The sequence below is a fragment of the Otolemur garnettii genome, unplaced genomic scaffold, assembly GCF_000181295.1.
Source record: "Otolemur garnettii isolate 467f Iridium unplaced genomic scaffold, OtoGar3 scaffold00011, whole genome shotgun sequence".
Classification (NCBI taxonomy): domain Eukaryota; kingdom Metazoa; phylum Chordata; class Mammalia; order Primates; family Galagidae; genus Otolemur; species Otolemur garnettii.
The window spans coordinates 28,594,991-28,607,173 of NW_003852406.1; the positions used below are offsets into that span (position 1 = coordinate 28,594,991).

At 38.3% G+C, this 12,183-nt stretch overlaps 1 protein-coding gene across 1 annotated transcript in view; it reads right to left on the reverse strand.

Annotated features, from left to right (window-relative positions):
• RCN2 (reticulocalbin 2) overlaps positions 1 to 12,183 on the reverse strand; it is a 20,259-nt gene that overhangs the window by 4,893 nt on the left and 3,183 nt on the right. Inside the window, exons 3-4 of the mRNA XM_003784544.3 lie at positions 10,934 to 11,130; positions 1,682 to 1,795 (exon numbers count right to left, since the gene is read on the reverse strand). Coding sequence (XP_003784592.1) covers positions 1,682 to 1,795; positions 10,934 to 11,130 — 311 coding nt within the window. The remainder of the gene's footprint in view (positions 1 to 1,681; positions 1,796 to 10,933; positions 11,131 to 12,183) is intronic.

A 12,183-nucleotide genomic window follows, 5' to 3' on the forward strand; every position in this document is an offset into this window, starting at 1 on the left:
TTTTTTTTTTGGTTGCAGCCATCATTGTTGTTTGGCGGGCCCAGGCTGGATTCAAATCTGCCACCTTAGGTGTATGTGGCTGGCACCTTAGTCACTTGAGCCACAGGCGCCGAGCCAATTTCCATCATATTCTTAAAGGAGTCTGTAATCCAATAAAAATTAAGAACCACTGATCAAAATGATTATTCCTCCATTCAAACAATCCTCTTGGGAAACAAAAGACTTACTTTAATAATGCTGCCAGGATTGAATGAATTTTCAGAACTACATGAGTGAAAATATCAAGTTAAATTCTGACTTTTAATTAATCATGTCTTACCTTTTCCTATTCCAAAAATACTTTTAAAGGGAAAAAGAGGTACATAAATACTTAAGGTAAACAAAAATTAAGGAAGCTGCTCTAAATGATATACCACCATTTGTCACACATTTCACGTGCTGCCAACAACTCAAATGTAGCACAAAAAGCACAATCAAGTACAGCTACACCAGTTCAAAACTTCAGGTCATCTGACCCTGCCTTCCCTTAATACTTATTTAGTAAGTCAATATGTCTGTTTATGGCTTTCTTTAAAATGTTGCTCAAATCTATTTCATTCTGCAGCCATTTTATACTCCAAGGCCATACATATCACATGACACCTAAATTACTTCATTGCTTTTTCTGATCATTCCCTTCTTTGGTCTGCAATTGTCCCTTGTTCTCCAGAGAATCTAGATCTAGCCTCCGTGGCCCGCCATTCTAGGGCTCAATTAGCCTGTCTCCACTTAATTTTGGCACTTAAATCATGCCTGGCACTGTTCTTAAACTAGGTCATGTATTTTGCACTGAGTGAGAAATCAGAAGCTTCACAATGGCAGTGTCTTGCCACTGAGCTATGGAGAAAAATGTTTCTGCAGCCTTGTTATTCAATGCAGGATATCCCAACCATGACCCATTACACAAAGTGCTACATCTTCCCTTCCTGAAATATCCAGGGAGCCAAGCCACACAGCCGGAGGCTAATGCCAAATGACAGACCTCCACATCAATGTTCAGTATTGTTTTGCCATTACATTAACATTTTCTCCCCAGTGTGATCATTTCTGCTCTGAAAAAGCTTGCCAACTCATAGTAGGGACTCAATCAATGTTGCCTTAGACTTAGATTCAACAAGTTTTGAAGAGTGGGCACTTCTAAGTGCTAAAGGGATAAGAGGACTCTGCTATGTCTAAACAGGCAAAAATATTAGGAATTATTAGCAGCTGCATCACCCTATGACTGATCCAAACATGATGTGTTTTTCCAGATCAAAAGTTTTCATAAGTAATATTGCAAATTAAACCGAAGTTATAGTGTTGCTAATATTAAAAAAAAAAAAACAGAGACAAGCCTGAGAGTTACAGAAGAATAAGAAAATAGAGGAAATGTAGTTATGAGAGAAACAGCACAGGAGGTAGTTCATATACAGTACAGAAATTTAAAAACTCAGTCTTTTGCCCTTTCTCTATCAATAAGCAGCCCTGACACCACCAGAAACTCTCCTTACCACTCCTAATCTTAAGTGAGGGTAACTCTGGATCATTTTGAATCTTCCTGTCTCTTAAAATTCTGGTTGTTACACAACTCATTTTAATGATTTAGTAAACAGATTTTGAAGGTTTGGTTACTTAATAATTCTCTTAAGGTTTTCTTCCTTACCGTCATATAATGAACTTCTTCAGGATGTTCAAAAGCAATAAATTCTTCAAGACTTAAAGCAGGATCCGAATCTTGGTTAGCTTTTTCAAATCGCTTCTTGTCCTTTAAATGAAGCTTTCAAAATTAAAAAAGTTTGAACATGTTTAAAGGTATCATTAGTACCATGTCATCTGAAACACTCTGAGAATCACAAACTGTGAATCTAACACACGTTCTCACACAATTCTCTGCACATCATCCCTTTGAAAGTAGGCGAGTAAATACTAACAAACATTAGAGGCAGTACAGAGACACAAGCTCTCAAGTCATGCAGCCCCAGATCTGAATTCCAGCAATGCCACTTACTAGCTGTGGGAAAACTGCTTAACCTCTCTTTTCCTCATTTATAAGACTGGCATTAAAAAAACTTTATTAAGCAATTGGAATAAGAATCCCTATCACGTAATTAGCAAACCTTAAGTATTTAATAAGTGATATATAGTACCTTTTTTTTTTTTTTTGAGACGAAATCTCACTTTGTCACCCTCAGTAGAGTGCCATGCATCACAGCTGACAGCAACCTCAGACTCTTGGACTCAAGCAATCCTCTTCCCTCAGCATCCCTAGTAGCTGGAACTACAGGCATCCACCGCAACACCCAGCTTTGTTTAGACTTTGAGTCTCATTCTTGCTTAGACTGATCTAGAACTCCTGAGCTCAAGCAATCCACCTGCCTCGGCCTCCCAGAGTGCTAGGATTACAGACATTGAACCACCACACTGGACCTATAGTACCATTATTTATTGGAAAAACTGAGATTTAATGATTTGATGCAAAGCCAGAAATATAGATGAAAAAATACTGAATTTGGATCCTCCCTGCTCTTTCTATACAGAAAGTACTATACAGTCTTTAATAATTTCAATGCTTTTTGTCAATGACCAAAAAGCAATAAATTCAGACCATGTGTTACATCTTGATAGGGCTTTTAAAAATTATTTCTGAGTCGAGGCACAGTGGGTTATGCCTGTAATCCTAGCACTCTGGGAAGCTGAAGCAGGATTGCTCGAGCCCAGGAGTTTAGGTTGCAGTGACTTATGATGACCCCACTGCACTGTGGCTCAGAAAAAAAAAAAGTTTCTGAAAAATTGTCCTCTTATTTGAGAATGTCACACTATTAGTATATGTACCTAATATTTCAAGGCCTATTCTAAGCAAGCTCTTTATAATACTAATTCTGTATATTTAGACATAAACATGTATAAAGTTTAAATGGATCCCATTATGAGGCTATTTAAACACACACCTTTTTCTATTTTCTCTCCTATCATCTTCACTTCTTTTCTTCTTTCTTTTCCTTTTTTTTGCAGGTTTTGGCTGGGGCCGGGTTTGAACCTGCCACCTCCAGTATATGGGGCTGGCGCTCTACTCCTTGAGCCACAGGTGCCGCCCTCTTCTTCTTTTTTTTTTTTTAAAGTATGTTCAAGTAGTAAAATGGTTCTTGAGCTATACAAGAACCATTTTGGTAAGTTTTTCAAAGGTAATTCTGTAACCAAGAGTGTTATACTGCTAATCCTGTATAATTTCTATTTTTGAAAATTTCTGGGAATAGCTTTTCTTCTTATAAACTGATATTATATTGCACTTTTTTAAAAAAGCACCAATTTCAAATATTTTAGAAACTTATGTGTTTCAAAGTTGGAAAGAAATGTTCTTTACAGTTTCCTAGGATAGAAGTTAGGTAACAGTCACTTACTAACACTAGTTCTTTTACAATTATTGATTTAGAGTGGAGAAGCTCATCTCTTCCCCCAAAGAATTTGTCTAATAAACATCCAGACTTCATAAGCCAGTTATACTCACTCAATCATGACAGAAAAGAAAAAATAATAATTTATTTCCAAATAGCTGCTTTCAACTTAATGTTTCATAACTTTAAATAAGTAGACCATATAATTTGCATTTTATGTTCAGGTTTAACCTGAGGGGAAAGTAGACAAGAATTTGAGGTACTTTGTTGAGTCAATCAAGTTCTTTTTGAATGAACCACTATTCAAAGTACCAAGTGCTTAGATTTCCTTATGAAAGAACCCTTCAATTTGGAGCAAAAAAAGTCCCTGTTTCAGCAGAGGGAGCTAAATTTGGCCAAATTTGCCTATGGAAAGAAAGGATCTCTTTCAACAAACTGAGATTTAAAAAAAAAAAGCTTTCTGGTTCACATTTCAGAGCTATTTGAAGAACATGATTTAAGAGTAGCTCACATTAAATTTAAAAAGCAAAAACAGACTGTTCTTTCAAAGTAGCAAATTCCTAAAAAATAACAAAAAGATGATTAGTTTCATAAAGCCTCAACATTCTTTGTCTCGTTCTGTATGAAAAACCTTGCATGCTAGCACAGTAATAAAAAGAAAATACCATAATTGCTATTTTTATATTGTGACAGAAACATGTAAGGAGCAAAACTGCCATCTTTTGGTAGACTAATGACTTTACATGAGGAAATACATAATCTGTGATACCAGAGCAAAAGTCTAGGTCTCAAAAATTCTGATAAGCCACATGCAAGGTTATATCTTACATAAGTAAAATCTGCTTATACATGCACATTCACAGCTGACTTTTGAAGTTAAGAACACTTGAACTTTTGCCAGATAGGTCCCCACATTTTAATGATCCTGCTTGAAAGTGCTGACTGTAATTGTTCATCATATTATAAAGAAATGCTTTTTTAGGCATTTCAAAGCTTGGAAGGGTCAGGTTGTTTCTATTCTCTATATGGAAACTTATTAAATATAAGATAAAATTTATGTATTGGGTTGACTTCTGTCTTTTAATAGACATTCATATTGAAAATTTAACTTTATTTTGATATCCAATTACTTGTACAATTATTTTATTTATGGTATATTGTTTGACCTGTAACTTTAACTGAGACAGATTCATTACTTACCCATTATTTTTTATTAAAAAATTTTTAAACTAATTTTTGATACATAATAGTTGTACATATTTTGTGGATACATGTGCTATTTTGATACAAGCATACAATGTGTAACGACTGAATCAGGACAACTGCGGTATCCATAACCTAAAGCATTGATCATTTCTTCGTGTTAGAACACTCTAATTACAATTATTCTTTTACATTTTGAAGGATAACACATTGTTTTTGGTTTCATCTTTACATGCCAGATCCATTTTTAGGAGGTTATTTTATAAGTAAAGAAGGTCTCACTATGTTGCTCAAGCTGGCCTTGAACTCCAGGACTTAGAAGATCATCCCACCTCAGCCTCCTGAGTAAGCTGGACTACAGAAGTTTACTTTACTAAATTCTAAAAAAGTATGATTAGAACTTCACAAAGATAGACATATTTTGGACTGTCAAAGAATAACCGATAGGACTTCCATTGAAAATGTTCATGTCAGTGATCCATTAATTCCTTTCGGCTATTAAGAGTCACTTAACTCGGGCAGCGCCTGTGGCTCAGTGGGTAGGGCGCCAGCCCCATATACTGAGGGTGGCAGGTTCGAATCTGGCCCTGCCCAAACTGCAACAACAAAATAGCTGGGTGTTGTGGCAGGTGCCTGTAGTTCCACCTATTCATGAGGCTGAAGCAAGAGAATTGCCTAAGCCCAGGAGTTGGAGGTTGCTGTGAGCTGTGATGTTACAGCACTCTAGGAGGGCAATAAAGTGAGACTATGTCTCTGGAAAAAAAAAAAAAGATTCACCTAACTCATTCTTTAAAAGTAGTCTTAGAATCAACATGTACTAATTGGATGAGAACACAGCATTAACACGTTGACTGCCATATTAGAAGAAAAATTTTTTCTTTGGGGCCTGGGCATTTTGTTAGGTCAAATACATTAACTACTATGTGAGTTGTATTTAACTCATACTAGTTTTGAGCCCAGGGCCTTGTGAAACATGTATAACTCACTTTTCTCTTGACCTATATAAAACACTGTGGCCCCAAGGGGAAAAAAAATTTTTTTCTAGTGTGGCTGTCAATGTGCAAGAGACATATGAGTTATATATATGCTTCATGAGGCTCCAACCTAGCTTAAGTTACATACAACTCACAGAGCAGTTAATGTCTTAAACCAGGGGTCCTCAAACTTTTTAAACGGGGCCAGTTCACTATCCCTCAGACTATTGGAGGGCCGGACTGCAGGCCTCAGGATGAGTCGGGGGCTAAGCAGGACAGGCAGTGGCAGCAACATCTGGCGGGCCGGATAAATGTCCTCAGTGGGCCATAGTTTGAGGATACCTATACATCTGTTAAAAGAATTCCTCATAAATAGTTCATATTAATGACTCATGTATCTCTTCAAAGTGAAGATTTTCTTCTCAACACCATCATCTATTATATTACCCTCTCCCAAGAATATAGACCTATTATTTTTTGATGAGATAGTAATTACATCTCTTTGGTGATGGGGCGGGGGGGGGGCGGAGTATCATTAGAATCTAATTCTAGTAAGAGTTTAAAATAGTCTCACTCCTCTATTGCTCCCTGGCAGGGAAGTCATCATACTACGGTTTGGTTTTAGAGAAGTTCCAGAACTCTAGTGATGCTTTTAATATAAGTTAATTTCTACAGTAAATTATTTAAAACCACCTTTGAAATATGAAATTATTTCAAATAGTAACTTCTTAAGCTCATAGTCATTTATATTGATAAACTTTTAGTTTAACAAACTTCTTAGAGATCTTAAAAGATTCCTATTAATTCCTAAATAAAAATTGTCTTCCTCAGCTCTGCTTAATTAAGCAGCATATATTTCAACAAATTAAACCATGAGACACAATAAAACTCACAGAGATACAAAATCTTCAAAAACGGGTTATTTTAAATGATGTGGCCACTATGGAAAATAGTACTGTGATTTACCCCCAAAATTAAAAATAGAATTGCCACGTGATTCAGCAATCCCACTTCTGGGTATACACCCAGAAGAATTGAAAGCAGGATCTCAAAGAAGATTGTACACCATGTTCACGTTCACAACAGCCAAAAGGTTAAAGCAGTGATTTTCGACCAGTGGACTATGAAAATTTTTAAACATCACTAATTAAATTATTTTCTTTTTTTTTTTTTTTTTTGAGACAGAGCCTCAAGCTGTCCCCCTGGGTAGAGTGCCGTGGCATTACAGCTCACAGCAACCTCCAACTCCTGGGCTCAAGCGAGTCTCCTGCCTCTGCCTCCCAAGTAGCTGGGACCACAGGCGCCCGCCACAACACCTGGCTATTTTTTGGTTGCAGCCGTCATTGTTGTTTGGCGAGTCCGGGCTGGGGATTCGAACCCGCCACCTTAGGTGTACGTGGCTGGTGCCTTAGCCAGTTGAGCTATAGGTGCCGAGCCTAATTAAATTATTTTCAAAGGAAGTTCAAAGCACAGTAAGTATATTCTTTTTTTTTTTTCACTTTTTTTTTTAAATCAACATAATTTAAGTGTACCATGGAAGTTTAACTATAGGTTCAAGTGTGTCGTGAGATAAAAAAATGTTGAAAAACACTGGGTTAAAGCAACTCAAGGGTCTATCAAAATAAGAATGGATGGCTTGGTGCCTGTGGCTCAAGCAGCTAAGGCGCCAGCCACATACACCTAAGATGGCGGGTTTGAATCCAGCCCAGACCTGCCAAACAACAATAATGGCTGCAACCAAAAAATAGCTGGGCGGGCGCCTGTGGTCCCAGCTACTTGGGAGGCTGAGGCAGGTGACTCGCTTGAGCCCAGGAGTTGGAGGTTGCTGTGAGCAGTGAAGCCATGGCACTCTACCCAGGGGGATAGCTTGAGGCTCTGTCTCAAAAAAAAAAAAAAAAAAAGAATGGATGAACAAAATTTGATATATACAGGTAGGATATACCTTATCCTAAATGCTTGGGACCAGAGTGTTTTGGATTGCAGATTTTTTATTGCATTTTGGAATACTTGCATTATACCTACCAGCTGAGTTTCACTAATCCAAAAACCAAAATGCTCCAATGAGCATTTCCTTTGAGTATCATGTCAGTGCTCAGAAAGTTTTAGATTTGGGAGCATTGTAGATTTGGGGTTTTTAGATTAGGGATACTCAACCTTTACATACAATAAAATATTATTTGGCTATAAAAAGGAAATTCTGACACATGCTACAACACAGACAAACATGAGGACATTATATTAAGTAAACAGCCAGTCACAAAAAGACAAATTCTACTTAGATGCAGTACCTAGTAGTCACATTCCTACAGACAGAAGAAAAGGTGGTTGCCAGGGGCTGTGGGAGGAGGGAATGGGATTTATTGTTTAATGAGTATAGAGTTTCAGTTTTGCAAGATGAAAAGAGTTTGGGAGATAGATTGCGCAATAATGTAAATGTATGTAAAACTACTCAACTATGTATTTTAATATGGGTGAGATGGTAAATTTGTTATATAATCCTCCCTCAGTATCCATGGGGACTGGTTCCAGGACCTTCCTTGGATATTAAGATATAAGAATGCTCAATCCCTGATATAAAATGGCACAGTAAGCCTATGCACATCCTCCCGCATGCTTTAAATCATCTCTAGATTACTCATAATATCAATTACATTTAAATCCTAAGTAACTAGTTATACTTTATTGTTTAAAGAATAATGAAAAGAATGTACATATTGAGTACAAAAGTAATTTTTTTCAAATATATTTGTTTTCATTATACCTGTGACAGCAGCTTGAACTGCTAGATTAGGGCCACAGCCATCTTGGAAGTGGCCCCAGTGATGCCCCTAGCCAGCATGTCCTTGGCAAAGGAGAGCAGGTTTGGAGAACAGAGGGAAGGCACTGCTGGCTCAGCTCTGCTACTGTGGGGATGGAAAGGTTCAACACAAATTTCAGAGGGAACAAAAACAGTCAGCCATAGCAGGCAGATAGGCAAAAAAGGGATACAAAGGAAGCTACTACTAACAGTGAAAGAGCTAAGGAAAAAGAAACAAAAACAGAGAAACAGTCCAGAATGACCTACAGGACCTGGGAACCTCCTAAAACTCTTCAGTAACATTCACATTCCATCGCAGGAGTTTTTCCTGTATCAGTTCACTTTTGCCTGATATGCTTTTTCTCACCTTCTATCTCCCTGGTGGCACATCTACTCTCCCCCCCCCAGTGCTGCTTCTTTTGGATTCATGTGACCTCTGGGAAAAATACAATCCATTTTGGAATTGAGTGTAACAAGCTAGACCTTTGAGACTGCCTCTCCAAAAGGTAACACCTGGTCTCTACTCTTAAATTCTACTTGTTCCCAAAGAGAGAGAGGTGTCCCACATGATCTGGCTAAATCAACTCCTATCTGGCCCTCACTTAATAGTGGAATTGGAACAGTGTACGGCTGGCATAGCAACAGACATTATCTATTATCTGCTCTGCTAGAGAGGCCACACCTCACACTCCGGCTGCAAATTGCCTTCTTTGAAAGAATTCCCACCCATGTGCAATGGGGAAGAGAAATCTGTACTCCGAAGCTGTTTGCAATTTTCCATAGATGTTAATAACATTTGTTAATTGTCTAGTACAGATCTTTTATATCTATGCAGATATTCTGGCTGCTGCTTATGATCAATTACTAAGATGTTTCATAAACTTTTTTTTTTTTTTGAGACAGAGCCTCAACCTGTCACCCTGGGTAGAGTGTCGTGGCATCACAGCTCACAGCAACCTCCAACTCCTGGGCTCAAGTGATTCTCCTGCCTCCGCCTCCCAAATAGCTGGGACCACAGGCGCCTGCCACACGCGGTTGCAGCCATCATTGTTGTCTGGCAGGCCTGGGCTGGATTCGAACCCACCAGCTCAGGTGTATGTGGCTGGCACCTTAGCCACTTGAGCCACAAGAGCTGAGCCATGTTTCATAAATTCTAAACAATCATAACATTATGGCTATATATTTCTCTAAGTTCCGTCAATTTTTGTCATGTTTTGAGACTATGAATCTATGATTGTTCTATCTTCCTAGCAGACAGATGTTTTATCATTACACAGTATTTTCTATATTTTTTTCACAGTATTTTTTTTTCTATCTTTAATAGAACTTTTGTCATAAAACCTACTTTGTCTGATGTTATCACTGCCCTGAAGATATGATTTTCACAGAACCAACGTTCATTTAGAATTTCTCATATATTTATTCTTTTCATTGCTTTTCATATTTACCTACATATCTCTGCTTCTACCTGGGATCTTTTTCTCTGCCTAAAGAACTACTTTTAATAGTTCCTTTATTTAATTAAATTAATTAATTTATAGACAGAGTCTCACTGTCACCCTTGGTACAGTGCCATGGCCTCATAGCTCACCACAACCTCAAATTCTTGGGCTCAAGTGACCTTCTTGCCTCAGCCCCCAGAGTAGCTAGGACTCCAGGTGGCCACCACAATGCCCTGCTATTTTTTTTTTAGAGATGGGGTCTTGCTCTCGCTCAGGCTGGTCTTCAACTCCTCAGCTCAAGCAATCCACTCTTGGCCTCCCAGAGTGCTAGGATTACAGGCATGAGCCACAGTGCCTGACTTTTTCCAAATATTTTTGATCTAAAGTTGTTGGTTGAACACACAGATTTGGAACCCATAGATAGAGAGCTGACTGTATGTATTTTACCAGTCATTTTTTTAAAAGGGAGTTATATAAAACTATGTGCTTAAAAATGGGCCACCATAGCCTTCTTAGCAAATATAAAACTGATGTTAAAAATAAATTATTGAAATACATATTCAAAATACAAAAAAAGCAAAGGACTACTAAATGATACAGCTGAGAAAAATAGAAAGTATAATTTAGGCAATCCAGAGTAAGAGTCCTAAATCTAGCTTTTTTTTTTTTTTTTTTTGAGACAGGAGCCTCAAGCTGTCCCCCTGGGTAAAGTGCCATGGCATTTCAGCTCACAGCAACCTCCAACTCCTGGGCTCAAGCGAGTCTCCTGCCTCAGCCTCCCAAGTAGCTGGGACCACAGGTGCCTGCCACAATGCCCGGCTATTTTTTGGTTGCAGCTGTCATTATTGTTTGGCGGGCCCAGGCTGGATTCGAACCCGCCACCTTGGGTGTACGTGGCTGGCACCTTAGCCACCTGAGCCACAGGCACCAAGCCCTAAATCTAGCTTTAGAAAGGAAACCATCAAAATGATTACTGAAGAGGAACAAACGATTGCCTAAAAAACAAAGCGATCCATCTATGACCTCAGGTCCTCTTGAGCTCATTCATGCAGGAGGGTAAAGTGAACTGATATGATCAAAAGGAACAGCTTGTCCACCTGTACTCACCTGCCTAAATGACTCCTCTTCTGCATCATCCAGAGCAGTGTTCTCATCAAAGTCAATCACACGATCATACATCTGAATGTTGTATTCGTCCCATGTCACACTACCATCATTGTTCTTATCATATTCAACAAACTGTTGTTTTGCTTCTTGCATAGCATAATGCTTGAAAGACATCTGAATCCAGGAACTGAGTTCACCTAAGAGAATTTCCCAGAACAAAATGTATGTGACAGTACACAAAGGAGGGAAGGTTTCTAAACCTTTTGAAAGAAGACAAAATCTTTCATATTTGCAAATACTGAGTGAGAATTGGCCTAGCAGTATTAGGGTATTAATGGAAATAGGGGTAGGTGGTGAGGGGACCTATTTGGAATCTAAGAATATTATAACATGTGATCTAAGTAGAATTTGAGTTCCATAAGTACGGAGAGTTTGGGTCTGTTTTATTTACACCAAATTCCTACAAAGTGCCTGGCTCCCTAAGTATTTGCTGAATTAATTACCAGCTGACCAACATTTTATTTTTTTATTCCAAAACATTGTAGGTAACTCTGCCTAAATATTACATATCTCTCAGGACACACAAATATTTGAATAACTACCTATTTTATATATGAGAAAAAATAGTGTTCTTCATTTATGAAGATAATAAACTTTTCCTTTAAAATAAATTTTATGAGTTGAATCAAAACTATATTAAGGAAATAACAGATGGTAAGTAGGTACGATCTAAATTGTGAATAGCTATTCAAGTTACTGAAGTTTGAGAAGCACTGTTACAGTATATTCCCTTTAAAGATGTCATAAAACATCTGGAGACAATTTTAGCCAAGTTATGAATAGCATATGCCCTTCTTACAATTGTTATCTTTCTTTATACCTCAAGACATGGGGGAAAAGTTTCTGTATCTCCAATGTCCACTTTCAGATTAACTTTTAAAAAATCAATTCACAGAAATATTTACCATATTGCATTATAAGGAAAAAGAGTGAGCTAAGAACATGAATATTTCTGAGGACAGCATGAGTATGCCACCTGGTTTAAAGGTAATATACCATTTGGTTTAAAGAGTGGCACTCGGCTCGGCGCCTATGGCTCAACTGGCTGGGGCGCCAGCCACGTACACCTAGGGTGGTGGGTTCGAATCCCCAGCCCGGACCCGCCGGGCAACAATGATGGCTGCAACCAAAGAATGGCCGGGCGTTGTGGTGGGCGCCTGTGGTCCCAGCTACTTGGGAGGCGGAGGCAG